The 14,379-nt window shown below is 43.5% G+C and overlaps 1 protein-coding gene and 1 long non-coding RNA gene across 2 annotated transcripts in view; one reads left to right on the top strand and one right to left on the bottom strand.

Moving 5' to 3' along the window:
- Positions 1–14,379, bottom strand: part of LOC116279973 (uncharacterized) — a 183,998-nt gene that overhangs the window by 119,151 nt on the left and 50,468 nt on the right. The window lies entirely within an intron of this gene.
- TMEM215 (transmembrane protein 215) lies at positions 2,944–4,882 on the top strand. The gene is made up of 2 exons (XM_006216831.4): positions 2,944–3,232; positions 3,480–4,882. Exon 2 carries the CDS (start codon positions 3,537–3,539, stop codon positions 4,242–4,244), a length of 708 nt encoding a protein of 235 aa, XP_006216893.1. The 5' UTR covers positions 2,944–3,232; positions 3,480–3,536; the 3' UTR covers positions 4,245–4,882.

The following is a 14,379-nucleotide window of genomic DNA, read 5'->3' as shown; positions in this document are numbered from 1 at the left end:
GTTCAAAGACCATCTGAAATTACCTCTAAGAAGGAGCCGCTTTAAAAATGAGGCTTATAATTAAACAGTAATTGAAGTTTCCTGTGGTTTTATGCATGGGTCTTATCTCCTGCCTAAGAAGATGAACTGCATGGCTTAAAAGTCAAATGGAATTAGATGCTTGTGTGAGTGAGAGGAGGGCTCTGTTCAGTAATGTTGCTTCTTTAGGCTGCAACTAGGTTTCCAGCACTATTGTCGGAGCATCTGCACAACACTGACATCCGTTCACCCCTGCAGAAGTGACTGCCAGAGAACCATGGAACAGGAGAGCTGAAACGGACCTCAGCTCTGGGCAAAGCCCTTGTTTCCCAGGAAACTGAAACCCAGGGAGGTAAAGTGAGTTGTCTCAGGTCACAGGTAGAAGAGGAGAAGATCAAGGAATTCAGAAGGTAAGGCTATGATGATTTGAGTGATTTACTGGATGGAGGTTGTTAGAAAAAGAAATAGAGGACAACCCCACAGTTTCTTAGTTGGGCAAACAGGAAGAATGAGGGGGTCAGATGGGAAAGAAAGAGCAAGTCTGGAGGAAATTTGATGAGTGTAGTTTGTGTTTTGAGTTTAAAGCGTCCATGTGCCATACAGACAGATAGAAAGCAAACAACCAGATATTATAGGTGTGAAACTAAGGGGAAAGGACAAGGCTAAAGAGATAAATATAGGAGTCATCAGCATAGCCAGCAGAATATCAACATCTAAGGGCTTAGTTATAAATTAAAATGAATAAAAATAAAGAGGAGTTTACAGTGTAGGCTACAAATGAGTGGCCAGGGAGACAGGAGGGAAATCAGGATGGAAAGGCACTAGTAAAGGAAGGGGAAGAGAGGGTGTCAAGAAGACAAGCACGTTCAACACACTGCTGGTTGCTTCTCCAATATTCATTCTCCTCTTTTTCCTCACTAACAAAACTCTGATTTTTTTTTTCAGAGCAGCAATAAATCTGATCCAAAAATCCCCCAAACAAAATCTTGATATCCTGGGCTCCTTTGCTCCTAGAGGTGGCCCCTAGACATCCTTCTGGCCAATTAGATATAAGCAGATGTCTCTCTCCTCAGTGAAGCTGCCAGGAAAACAATGATTTTCCTGATCCAAATGGGCAAACAGTTGGCATCTCACTTTTGCTCTTTGCCTTTCCCCCTTGCTTCCTTCCTTCCAAAATAATGATTCTAAGTCCAGAGGTACCACCACTATCTAATGAGCATGAGTACAAGAGACACGCACGATGGATACTGGAGTGGAAAACTGAGTCTGATTCCTTAAATATTCCTTTAATATCCTTCCGATTCACTTTCTTCTAACCATCCCTAATGCCCTGCATTGCTCAGGCCCATGTCATGTCTTGCCTGGCTTGCTGAGCTGTCTTCCTACAGGTCTCCCTGCTTCCACACTTGCCCCCTGCAACCTGTCCTCTAGCCTGCTGTCACCATCTCTCAAACATGGAATACTTTTGTGCTGATCCCTGCTAAGACGACTTCCATGGTTCTTCACTGCTTAGTGGATAAAGTCAAAGGTCCCTAGCCCCACAGACAGGCTCTTCATGATTTGGCTCATCCCTTACATTGATTATCACATACTGTGCACATATATACAGTTCAACCATTTTGCAAACAAGGACTACATACCAAGCATTGAACTGGGAGCTTTATGTTTATTTAGTTGTCATAATGTTGTTCCCTCACATATTTGATAGTAACATTTTCACTTAACAGATGGGTCAACTGATTCTCAGAGAGGTTAAGTCACTTGTCCAGGAACACGCGGCTAATTTAAGTGGGGAAGGCCTAGATGTCAAAATTCTTTCCACCATGGCAGGGCCTGAGCATGAAAGAAGGCACCTTTCCCTCCCTCTCCCCTCTCCTTACCCGCCATCCTGTTCCTCCTCATTATTCCCCAACTACTCTAAATGGGCGGCCTGGTTGAAGAACCCCAGCCAAAGCCAGTCGCGCCCCTGTGGCCAGAGGAATCCAGCCCCCTGCTGCGGTGGGGAGGAGACAGGTTCTCCACACCAGCGTCAGCAAAAGAGGAAGAATCGCTCAAAGCTGGAGCTGCATCGCGGACTGGTGGGCCCCTCCTCCTCGCCAGCTGGGTGCTGGAGGCGAAGTGCGGGGATGGGGACCCGAGACTGGAGAGCCTTTCTTCTTTGACCCGGCCGGCATGACTGGCACCACGGCCGTGTCGGAGTGGGATCCGGCCTCCGAGGCCACCCTCTCCAAGGTCTACAGCTGTAAGACCAGAGGGAAGGTCTCTGGTGACTCCCCCAAGGCTCGTGCAAGACCCGGCACCCACTTCTGACCACTAACTCAGCCTGGGCGCTGGTCCCGTGCGCTCCGGCAACGCAGTCTGTTCCGCTGCTAGAGAGCTTTTGCGCGCGGCTACAGCCCGAAGCCCGGAGCCCGGACCCGACCATAGCTCGGACCCAGAGCCCAGACCCAGAGCAGTCGCGGGCGGCGGGACCCCGGAAAGCCTCGACGTTCTGAGACGGGCGATCGAGGAACCTCCTGGGAACTGCTATAGGTCAGATCGGGTCACCCAGATCTGTAACTGGAGAAGGATCCGGGTCACCGAGGGACATCTCCAGCTGGCCCCTCTGTCCCTCGGACAGCGGACTCGGAGCCCCAGACTGCCCCGTGGGCAAATCGGCCAGAGTTCAGGGCTCTGGCCCGCGGGAACCTCGCACCCCGAACCCTCCCTGGGAAGAAGCGGGTCCAGTTGCCCTGCTCAGCTTTCCCGGGCAGCGGCGGGACCAACTCCGGCTGCTCCAAGCACCCCGACTGGACCCTGGGCAGCCTCTTCTGCCCAGGTGGCCTCTCCCCGGGGTCTAATCCCCTCGCGCCCCCGCGCGTCCGTCTTTGTTTCTGAGCTTGCTCTGAAAGTGATGTAACAAGGCCAGGCTCGCGCGCCGCTTTCCCTCTTTCCCAGACTAAGTCCTTCCTCCCTCCAGCACCCGGCGCTCTGCGCGCAGAGCTGGGCGCTGGGCTGCGCCGCTGCTCCGCTCCCACAGCCCTGGAGACCGACGGGCACTGTTGGGAAAGACAGGCTCCCACGTCCCACCTTCTGGCTGCAAAGTCAGTGGGAAAAGCCAGGCTTCCCTTCCAGAAACAAGGGAGAGAGCCGAGGGGACAGCTGCTGTGGAGGTTTCTAAGGAGACTCAGGCTGGTTTCTTTCCCTGCTCCCGGGAGACGGCAGGAAACCTCAGGTACCTGGGTGACCCCAGTCGGTGGCTGTCTATATGAGAGAGAGAGACGGCGTTGCAATAGTGAGAGGCAGATAGGCAAAGAGACAGCAACAGAAACAGAGGGAGAAGCAGACAGAGACCAAGATTGTCAGACAAGTAGAGTGTCAGAGACAAGTAAGAGAGGCAGTTGGTGGGTGGGAAATTGACTTGGGTGCTTTGTTTTTTGTTCTGTTTTGTTCTTAACCCACTGTGGTTTCACCTCTGACAGAAGGGAAGACCATTGCTCTCTGGTCAGTAGGCAGCCCCAACCTGGATGGAGTGAAAGATGCGGCCTGATGACATTAACCCGAGGACTGGGCTGGTCGTGGCCCTGGTCAGTGTCTTCCTGGTCTTTGGCTTCATGTTCACCGTCTCTGGGATGAAAGGAGAGACTCTGGGAAACATCCCCCTCCTGGCCATAGGGCCCGCCATCTGCTTACCAGGCATTGCAGCCATCGCCCTGGCCAGGAAAACCGAGGGGTGCACCAAGTGGCCCGAGAACGAGCTGCTGTGGGTCCGCAAGTTGCCCTGCTTCCGGAAAGCCAAGGACAAGGAGGTGGTGGAACTGCTGAGGACCCCTTCAGACCTGGAGTCGGGCCAGGGGAGCTCAGATGAGCTGGCTAAGAAGGCGGGCCTCAGGGGGAAGCCTCCCCTCCAAGGGCAGGGCGAGGTGCCTATGGCCAGCTCCATCACCACCCCCACACGCACGGAGGAAGGAGGATGCCAGAGCCCAGTCCAGAGCGGGCATCGGGAGGAGACATCCAGGTACCTGGATGGCTACTGTCCCTCGGGCAGTTCCATCATCTACAGTGCCTTGGACGTCAAGTGCTCAGCCTGGGACAAGTCTGAGCGCCCTGAGCCCGAGGACAGCATCTTCTTCGTGCCCCAGGACAGTATCATCGTTTGCTCCTACAAGCAGAACAGCCCCTACGACAGATACTGTTGTTACATCAGTCAGAGTCAAGGCAGGTGGGACCACGAGACGATAGTCTAAGCTTTGCATACAAGAGCTGCTGTGTTGATAGAAATACGACTACACTCAGCTTCCAATGGAAGGAAACTGCCCTGCTCCAACAGCCTTCACACTGTTAGAAATTGATCTGGTATGTGATGGGTGTGCAAACCTCCGGTGCCTGAGAGCCATGTAAATAGGCATGTCGGGGACACATTTTAGGGAAGGGTGATGAGGATTAAGGACACTGGAAGAGGCAGTGGGTAGGAAAGGAAGCAGTTCCAATTGCTTTTTAACAATTTAAACCACGTTGGATGTTTTGTAAAACGACCCGAAAAATACTGTCAGTCCCTGCTGAAAGCAAGATAAATCCAGAGTGGGCTGCAGATACCAGGCATGAAATGATATATGGACTATTCATAGGGAAACTGAGCTGTTTTCAGTCTGAAGAAATTGAAAGAAAAAAACAATTCAATGCTTCATTATATGAAATGATTTCTGTCTGGTGAAAGCTTTTCACACTTATTATTTGCTGAAAGAAAAAATATTAAGATAGAACAGCTATGTCCCTCCTAAGGTGTGGTGGTTACTGGAGAAAGGGGAGTTAAAGACAGCTGAATCATGTAATTGAGTTTTATGATATTAAGATCAGGGATTTTTAAATAAAGTAAAATAAGTGTGACCAGTTGTGTGAATAACTAACATTTTTAGATGGCTATGTTACTTCTTAAACTCTTCATTTAAATTGACTTACGGGGTCTTCATCTGAAGTGGTTTTTTTGTTTGTTTGTTTGTTTGTTTGTTAGCATTTACTATCATTCATGTATAATTTCTTCATCAGGTGCAATACAACTTGATATAATATTTTCATAGATTAGAATTTGTTTTCATCAAGTCAAAATGGATTTTATATATGTATACAAGTATCTTTAACCTTTCTGGGAGATGTAATTATTATTCTAATATGCCTTTTAAAATCTGAAGACTATGACATCAATACTATTTGTCTTGAACTTCATGTAGAATTTACATGAAATGCAATGGTTAAGTTTCTGGAAATGTCATTATTTGTACATTTGTTCAACACTCCCCAAAACTGTAAATGCCAATGAAACAGGAGTTAATCCACTAGACTTAACTAAAGCCCAGTTTTATTAAGTTTACCTGCTCAGTGAATATTACATGACAAAGGTCTGTTTTATTTAACTTTTTGCTGCTAAGGGAAAAAAAAATCACAATGGGATCCTAAAATGTGTTTCCTATTTTATTTGCTCAACTGGCAATCAACCAAAATTCCATTTGATCCCTGCAGGAGAGAAATATTGAATTATATATAGAAATGGTATTATATTTCATCCTGAAGATCAGGATAACTTTGCATCCTTCAAAGATTGATGATTTATTTTTAATGATCATATAGTTTCAGCCACTTTCTCCCAAAAGGAGAAATGAGGACAAAAATGTTGGGCATACCTTTTTTGTGTATTTCAGGTCCAATTCTGCAATTCTTTAAGTGTAGCAATTATTCTGTCGTAAGAATCATGCCCTTAAAAATCGCAATTTTCCAATCAAATTTAACATCAAAAGTATATAATTATTTTAGTAGGGCTTAAATGTTGGGAAGTGAGACGTGTGATCCTAGGAAAACGTTATCTTCTTGTACATCAGTCCCTGATATGGGAGAAGTGGGACTGACTTACACTAGATTATTTCCATCATTCATTCCCAGTTTGAATATTCTATGGTATTCTATCAAAGGCACTTTATATATTACCAGAAAATGAGTTATAGCAAAATGCATGCCAAAGTTATGCAATTCATGATAACAGTTATGCAACATGACTGAATTCTTGTTGCTATTCTAAAGAATTTTATAAATGTATGAGAGCAGGTTTGTTTTATTCCCAAATAGTATTTATCCAACAAAATACACTTGTGGGAATAAAATGAAAACGTTAAGGGTAAAATATTTTTAAGGAAAAAAAATTGCAATATTGGTACAGTCTCCAAATGGTCAAACACATATCCTTTTGCACTAAATGTAATTTACTTTGGTTTTGGAATGGAGGGAAAATAGTTTCCTAAAATCACAATACCTGTTAATAATTCTAATGCATTTTGAAAGATGGAAATCATGTTTCTACGAGGGTGAAAATTATTGGCTAACTCTTAGGAATAAAAACTTTCTTTAATTTGTTTGCCATTTTTGGACATCTTTAGAGGTGAGGAGATAGCAAGACATCAGAGAGAGATGTTCAAGACAGACTCAGCAAATCCTACATAGGGTCTGAAAAGAAATGCTTGTAGTGTCAGGTATGGTTTGGGTTTGGAAAAGTTATTTTCTGATTTCTTCAGCTCAAACTCCTTGATGCCACACACACACACACACACACACACGCACACATGCACACATGCACACACACACACTCCACTGTCCAAATCCAAAGTCAACTACTAGTTTAGAGAGATAAAGTATCTTACCGCATTTTCAGGTACTACTGAAGATACTTGAAGTATCTCAGTGTGTATTTGGGGGAATTTTCTGCCGTGCTAAAATAATGATGTGCAAGTGTGGAGCTGCGAGGATTAACTTTGACCAAAAAGAATAAAATGTTGTGACTGTGTGTGTGAATTTTTCTTAACATCTTATATTAAGCAAACCCTCCCCTAACGTGAAGCCAGGTAGCCTAGTGCCCCACACCTACGCTTGTTAAGTGCTATTCAGGGTAAAACTGTCGTTCTTCTGAACAGAGGTGGAAGAGAAGACAAAGGGGTCTGAGCCCTTTAGAGGAAAGCAGAGCAGTTCATTCCAACAACAGTGCTAGCAAATGGTTAACATCAACACGACCAACATGAGGGTTGCTTCTGGTATCCTCTAAGAGCTTTCAGACAGATAGGAATTTAAGTTGGCATGGGCTATTTTTTTATTGGCTGTTAATCCAAATAGTCATTTCAACTTGATTTTAAATAGGCATTTTATTTGTGAAGTCTTCTCTACTGAGTTTCTCTTGCTCTATATTCCTATTTATATTACACATGGCTTCTTTTTCCAAATTGTTTCTTGATTCCAAAGTGTGAATTCAGCCAAGATACCCAAGCTGGAGCATATTTAGACAACTGTTTCAAGATTTAGTTTCCACTGCAATCATGGCAAACAAAATCCAGACACAGTTAAGTTCAGGCTGTCTTCCAAACCCTGCTAATCAGCTCCTTTGAGAATGTTTTCAATAGCTGGGATCTTAATATCCATGGAGCTGGCAAATGTAGAGAAGGAAGATTCATTCTTTTAAATGCTTTTCCCTTTTGTAACATGCAACCTCTACTTATTAGTGAGTATCTCCCCACCCTGCACCTACAGCATCATTTATTTGGTGAATTTGCTGCTTTACTATTATTTTATAGCATTAAATAAAATGTTTTTGAAAATCCATGGTCCCACCATCCTAACAGAACTACTGTATTTTCATTTTAGTATATTATCTTCCAGGCCTCTGCTACACGTGAACGTACCTTACACATTACAATCTGCTCGTTTTCTTTTCTCTTTTATTTCCTAAGTATGTTTTCATGTCTCTATGCAGTGTTCCTAATTATCACTTAACAATTGTGTAATATGCCATTTTAACCAGGTACCATAATTTATCATACCATTCCTTACTGCTAGCCAAATATTGAGTGTTATGGATGGTTTTGTTTTCTTTCCAATTGTTGGTAACACAGCTACATTATTTGTCATTTGCCCATAGAGGTGAAAATTTACAATTGAAAAGCTGTCTCCCTATGAAGGAGAGTGAGGGAGCAGAAATGTATAAATGGATCAAATGCTCAAATTATTGGTTTTCTCTTCACTCAGATAGATGTAAGACAAAGGGTAAGAAACAAAATAATAGTTCTTCAAAAAGTCCCCCATCAGGACTGGAGCCAGTATTTTTAAGAGTGAGATGAGATAGAGCCAGTATTTTTAAGAGTAAGATGAGAGATTTCCCCAGTTAAGATACTACTAGTGTGTAATTCAAAATCAAATTACAGTGGTGTCAATCTTCAAGAGCGTAATGTTGACCAAGCAAAATGAAAAACAGACGTAGATGTAATTACTCTGTAAAATTTCAAAAGCATTTTCTTAAAGTATCTCACCAGATATTTTATAATATATTTAATATGTACATATATTGTTACCTATTAGTGACTTACAAATGAACTGGATTTTCAGGAATTCAAGAGACTCTATCCATGAGTTTTCTACTTTACAGTTCCTCACTGGAAAAATTTAACTGCAGATGGAGATGTGGATAAATGCTTGGTTCAACCAAATATCTCAATAAAGGATTGAATTCCATTTAGCTTCTTGTCCAGATAACATAAAAATCATGTAAACACCACTGAGCCAGAGGTCATGTCTTTGATTTCTTACTGCCTACACCATCCTCACTACATAGACACCACCCCCCATCCCCCCCACACACAAAGTTTATGTAAAATGCTGTTCAGATACTCATACAAATAGCTGGGCACTGATATTAGATCTCCACGGTCATTGGCAAGTTATTCTCGGGCCTGACCCTTGTTAGAAACATTTTTTCCATTTATTCCTCCTCCTGACCCCACATAAGAGCCTGCAGACTTGGTATCCTCAATGACAGAATGAGGCATGGTATGCTTTATCCATGATAAGGTACAGAGTTACAGAAGGACATAAAGCGATCGAAACATCTCTTGTGCTGCTTTTTTGACAAATCTATCCCTAGGAAGTTAAATATAACAAATATTTCACAATTAATCACCATCTTATTCTTCATGGTAATGAACTATTGAATGTGAGACAGCTCTTCACTCTGAGACAAGAATATATTTGTTTAGAAGAATTACACTTTTGAAAATTACTGGACTGTAATTCAACATGAAAAGCACAGACAGTTACCTCCTATATAAGTCATGAGACCACGAGACCAACTCACAAAACCCAGCTGTCCCCATGCTCTTCCTCCCACCTCCCTTCCCCTACAGCAGCTTCTTGGCTGTTCCCTGATTCTGCCCTGCGGCTGGATCCGCCCCAACTATTTTCTCTGCCTCTAATGTCCACCCTGTCTTTGCCCCTCTGCTGCTTAATGCCCTAACATCCTTCAAGGGACAGCTGCCACATCGTCCACAATCTCCCAGATTTTCCCACTCAGAACTAATACTTCTGTTGTTCTCTGGTCTGACAACACTTCCACCATTATCACTGCACATATTAGTTGAGTGTGTGTCTATTTCTCCAACTACAGTGTGAGCTTCTGGAGGGCAGGAGCCACATTTTATACAACTTTCCACTCTACTCTCCCCCCAGCACATACACATGCTCTGCCTTGCTCAGTGAAGACTCTCGATAGCTCCATTTGTGTCACTCTCAGAGCCTACGTCCCCTTTCTGGCAGGAAAAAACAACAACTCTACCTTGTTGATTTGAATCAGATCAAACTGAATACAGTCAACAACAATGTGGGTTAAAATCGGCTTCCATGGGTTGGGACTCTAACTTTTATTCAGCATATTGTTTCTTTGGGGAAACCACATCTTACATAACAAGGAGAAGAAAGAGATAAACCTTTCCAGAACAATTTCCCCTCCCTCCACGATGGACTTGACTCCCACTGCCTGCCTCCCTCCATGAGTCGGAGGCCGTACTGTACATGTGACAAGAACTGGGGTTCTAAGACGCATTTGATAACTGAGCTTTTGAATTCCTGACCAGAAAGAAGGTGAATCAATGTACTTCGGTTAATCCTGTAAGTAGGTCAACAAAATATAATTCCAGCATTGACTATTGTCCCTCAATTATGCTTCCATCCGATAGTTCTTAACGGGACTGTCAAGGCCATTTGGGCATTCTCTCGGGCCAGTCTGACGGTGCCGAGGTGTGGACCCTCATCCCCACCTCTCCTGAAGTTTCCATTCTCCATTAAGACTGCGAGATGCTCAGAGACTGTGGTTTGTGGTTTAGAGAAGGCCCAGTTTGTTCTGGAACCAGATGATGACATTGTTCAGCAATTCCCCTGAGCAGTATTTGAAGCTAGTCTTAACAACTTCCGACCTACATAATTTGCCATGTGAATTTCCCAAATTATCTGACTGGCTAAAAGTGGGATTTAACTTGAGACACACTTTTTCTTGACCATGTGAATATCATGTCGCTGTTCTAACACCAGCAAGAGAACCTCCTTTGAATATGGGGGGTGGGGTGCATAGCAAAGGGAGAGCATGTCTGCACAGACTGTCAGCACAGGGAGACAGGCCAACGATCCCTGATTAAGCCCATCACTGCTGTGGCATCCACCGCCTTGACACCACCACGTCTCATCTCTAACAGCAGCAAATGCTAGAAAATGTACTAGAGGATACACCAAACAGAAATGTTTTAAAAACATAAAGAGTAAAAGGAAATGCTAGAGAATTCTGATACATTTTTAAATGGCTAAGAAAAGAAATATGCACTTAATTTAAGAGTGTATTCTAATAAGGGCAAAATATAGCTCAAAGTATCCTGCTGGGCAGAGTTAAAAGGAATATAAAATAGTGTCCAAAAAATAAGATCAAACTGGTTAAAAAGTTACCCAATAGTAGACTAAAAAGTATAAGAAAAACTAGGAAGTTAAAGGATAAAGTGATAAAGGATGAAGGATAAAGTGAATACTATTAGCAAAAGTATTAGAAATGTAAAGATAGTAAAATTAAATAATTTTAAATTTGTAAGTCAAGCCAATATGTCCCACTGAAAGAAGAGTGGGGTTTCAGATGAGAGCAGTTACACCGAGGCCAGGACTAAGAGCCCAGCAACATGTGCTCAGGTGAGGCAAGGACAGGCAAGGAACAGGGCTGGGCTCACTCCTCCTCCCAGACAGGATTCCCCCAAAACAGGTGGCAAAAATACAGAGCCCAGAACCGCCACTCCCCCAAAGCCTGAGGCCCCTCCAAAACTCAACGCTCACTCTCCTAGCACTAGAATAGAGGCCAGCAGCAAGCACGTTTAGGGGCAATGGGCAATACGGTCCTGTGGCCATCCTTTCGGGGGGAAGAGTCACTGATATGCTCTTGTTAGCCTCGCCTGGTCCCTGTCCTCCTCACCTCCCCTTTCCACAAGCCAGCCCAGCCCAACGTCCATTCCTTCACTCCACGAGCCCTGGTTAAGGGGTGGGTATGAGTCGGGATCTGTGCTGGCTCTGGGACGCAGCAGTGGACAGGCCAAGCTCCTGTCTTCATGGCGCTCACTGCCTAGCTGGGAGGCTGGTGAGTAAAAATGATGCTGTCAAGGACTGAGACAAGTATGTTACAGCAGCACTTGGCAGGAGCATCTAACCCTCACCTTGGTAGGAGAGGAGAGTAAGCAAGAAAGGTGTGTAAAAGGATCCTACACCCAATTCCAATGTGTGTGTGGTTGAGGGGGGTGGTCCTCCACACATACGAGCAAGTCTCCAACACCAGCTGGGTGTCCTACAATTCAATGCAATTCTGACACTATCTACCCAGAGATAGCATTAGATTCCATAGATGAAGGGCTCAGTCCTACAAGAATGCCCCCATCTCCACTTTAGATGCCAGTCACAAGCCCAGGTTGTCACTTGTCCTTCTGACCAACTGACTGCAGATTGGAGTTTCCAATGACCCCCCTACCTCCTTGAATCCAATTAATTTGCTAGAGAGGCTCACAGACCTCAGAGGAACATTTCACTTAGTAAATTACCAGTTTTTTATAAAAGGACATAACTCAGAACAGCCAGATAGAAGACTTGCATAGGGCAAGGTATGGGGAAAGGGTGTGGGGCGTCCATGATCTCTCAGAGAGTACCACTCTCCCAGAATCTCCACATGTTCATGACCTGGAAGCTCTCCAGACCCTGTCCTTTCGTTTTTTATGGAGGCTTCATCACTTAGGCATGATTAACTAAATTATTGGCCGCTGGTGACTAAACCCAATCTCCAGTCGCTCTCCCCTCCCTGGAGGTCAGGGGGTGGGACTGAAATTTCCAACTCTCTAATCACATGATTCGTTCCCCTGGCAACCAGCCCCCATCCTTAGATGACCTAGGGACCTTCCAAAAGTCACCTCAGTAACATAACAAAAAGCCATTATAGTGCTGTTGCTTAGGACTTTCCAAGGGTTTTAGGAGCTGTATGCCAGAAATAGGATGAAGACCAAATACGTTTCTTATTATAAATCACAGTATCACTGTCACAGAGGGAAGATGTCTGACAGGGGACTTGAAGAAAGAATAGGAGGTAGCTGACTAAAGAAAAGGGGGAAAGAGTGCTCTCAGCCAAAAGCAAAAAAAAAAAAAAAAAAAACCGAAACAAACAGTACATATGAAGATCAAGAGGAAATAAAGAGAATGACACAAGTTTATTTCGAGAAATGCAAAAGATCATCAGGAGATGACATCTGGAGAAGAGGCCAGGTAGGGAGGGCTCTCTCCTCACCTACATTAAGGCTTTGCTGGCCCCAAAGACCCCGTGCTGGACTGTCAGTGATGGACGAAAGCCCAACTCTAAGAAAATCCCATAAAAAGCCCTGGCCAGCCTGCTTGTCTCCAGCACAACATAAGAAAGGAAGATTAAACTCATCTTGACCAGAGCTTGCAGATTTAACTAAATTCTACTCTAAGAAGCATTAATTCAATTGGTGTGGCCACTATGGAGGACAGTATGGAGGTTTCTTAAAAAACTGAAAATAGACTTACCATGTGATCCAGCAATCCCACTCCTGGGCATATACCCAGAGGAAAATAAAATTCAAAAAGACATATGTACCCCAATGTTCACAGCAGCACTATTTACAATAGCCAAGACATAGAAACAACCCAAATGTCCATCAATAGATGACTGGATAAAGACGATGTGGTACCTATATACAATGGAACACTACTCAGCCATAAAAAAGAATAAAATAATCCCATTTGCAGCAACATGGATGGAACTGAAGATCATCATTCTAACTGAAGTGGGCCAGAAAAAGAAAGAAAAATGACATATGATATCACTTATATGTGAAATCTAAATAAATAAATTAAATAAGGACACAAATGAACTACTTATTATTTATAACTTAGATAATTGATTCTTGAATATGTGTAAGCACAATTTGACTGTCCTTTATGACTGGATTATCACATTCTGTTGATTCTTATTTTGTGGTTGGCTATATATTCTTTTGACAACTACGTAAGTTTGAAAAGCTAAAGCTTTAATCTGTTCTTAGAAACAATGATCAGTACACATATGTAAAGTAAAAAAAATGTGCAGTATATTGTATATATGTATTTACATGCAATATAATGTATATGTGCAGTCAAACTAATAATTCTACCTAATAAAGCTGAAAAAGGGTGGGGGAGAAGATAATCTGAAAGAAAAAGAAGAATTAATTCAACAAGCAGCTGTTTGGTTTTGTTGAGATTCAGGGGTGAGGTTCCTTTCCACTTAGGGATAAATAACTAATCAGACTAAGCAGTCCCTCTTTCCAAACTGTTGTCTTGCTGTTGCATGGACTAGAATAACTTGCAGCCCTTAAACGAAAATATCTGATATAAACCCAGCTTCTCAAACCCACCATCTCTGTGATACTTATTAATACACACAGATTGACAGATAGGAAAATGTTCTTCCACCACGGAGAAGTCAACAATAATTACAACATTAACCAGATTTACATCTCTATGCTCAACATTTTCTGTGCCTGAAAATGTCTCTAATTTCTCCCTTACGTTAGCTACCTGGAACTCAGGTCCCTTGTACCTCCCGGCACAGACACATCTATCATACTTAATGAGCGTCCCACCGAATGTTGGTCTCCTGAGAAGCAAATATATGTTACATAATAAAAGGTTTCAGCAGTCAGATAAGTTTCAGAATTGCTGGGTTAAACCAAAATAAACAGGTAATTTTTACTGCCTGTGTCCCCAACACTCGGAGTGGGACCTAGTCCAGAGTAGGCGCTAAATCTGTATTTACTGAATAAGGGAACGTGGGATTCCACAGAGCCACTGACTCACGTGGTCTGTAACATGCGGGAAGGAGACTGAGTGTGCATTTCCATGGGGCTTCCCTTGGGACTAGCATTCAATGAAACATACTTTGTGAAATCTTGCCCTAATCCCTAAATCTAGAAGCACCGATCATGACTAAGAAGCCAAATTTCCAGAAATCAG

The sequence above is a fragment of the Vicugna pacos genome, chromosome 4 (assembly GCF_048564905.1).
Source record: "Vicugna pacos chromosome 4, VicPac4, whole genome shotgun sequence".
In the NCBI taxonomy this organism is placed as follows: Eukaryota; Metazoa; Chordata; class Mammalia; order Artiodactyla; family Camelidae; genus Vicugna; species Vicugna pacos.
Note: the sequence above shows the minus strand (reverse complement) of the source record. Positions and strands in the feature narration are given on the sequence as shown.

What these genes read in the sequence shown, in the direction of transcription:
- TMEM215 (XM_006216831.4), top strand. Translation starts at nt 3,537, where the DNA reads ATGCGGCCTGATGACATTAACCCGAGGACTGGGCTGGTCGTGGCCCTG.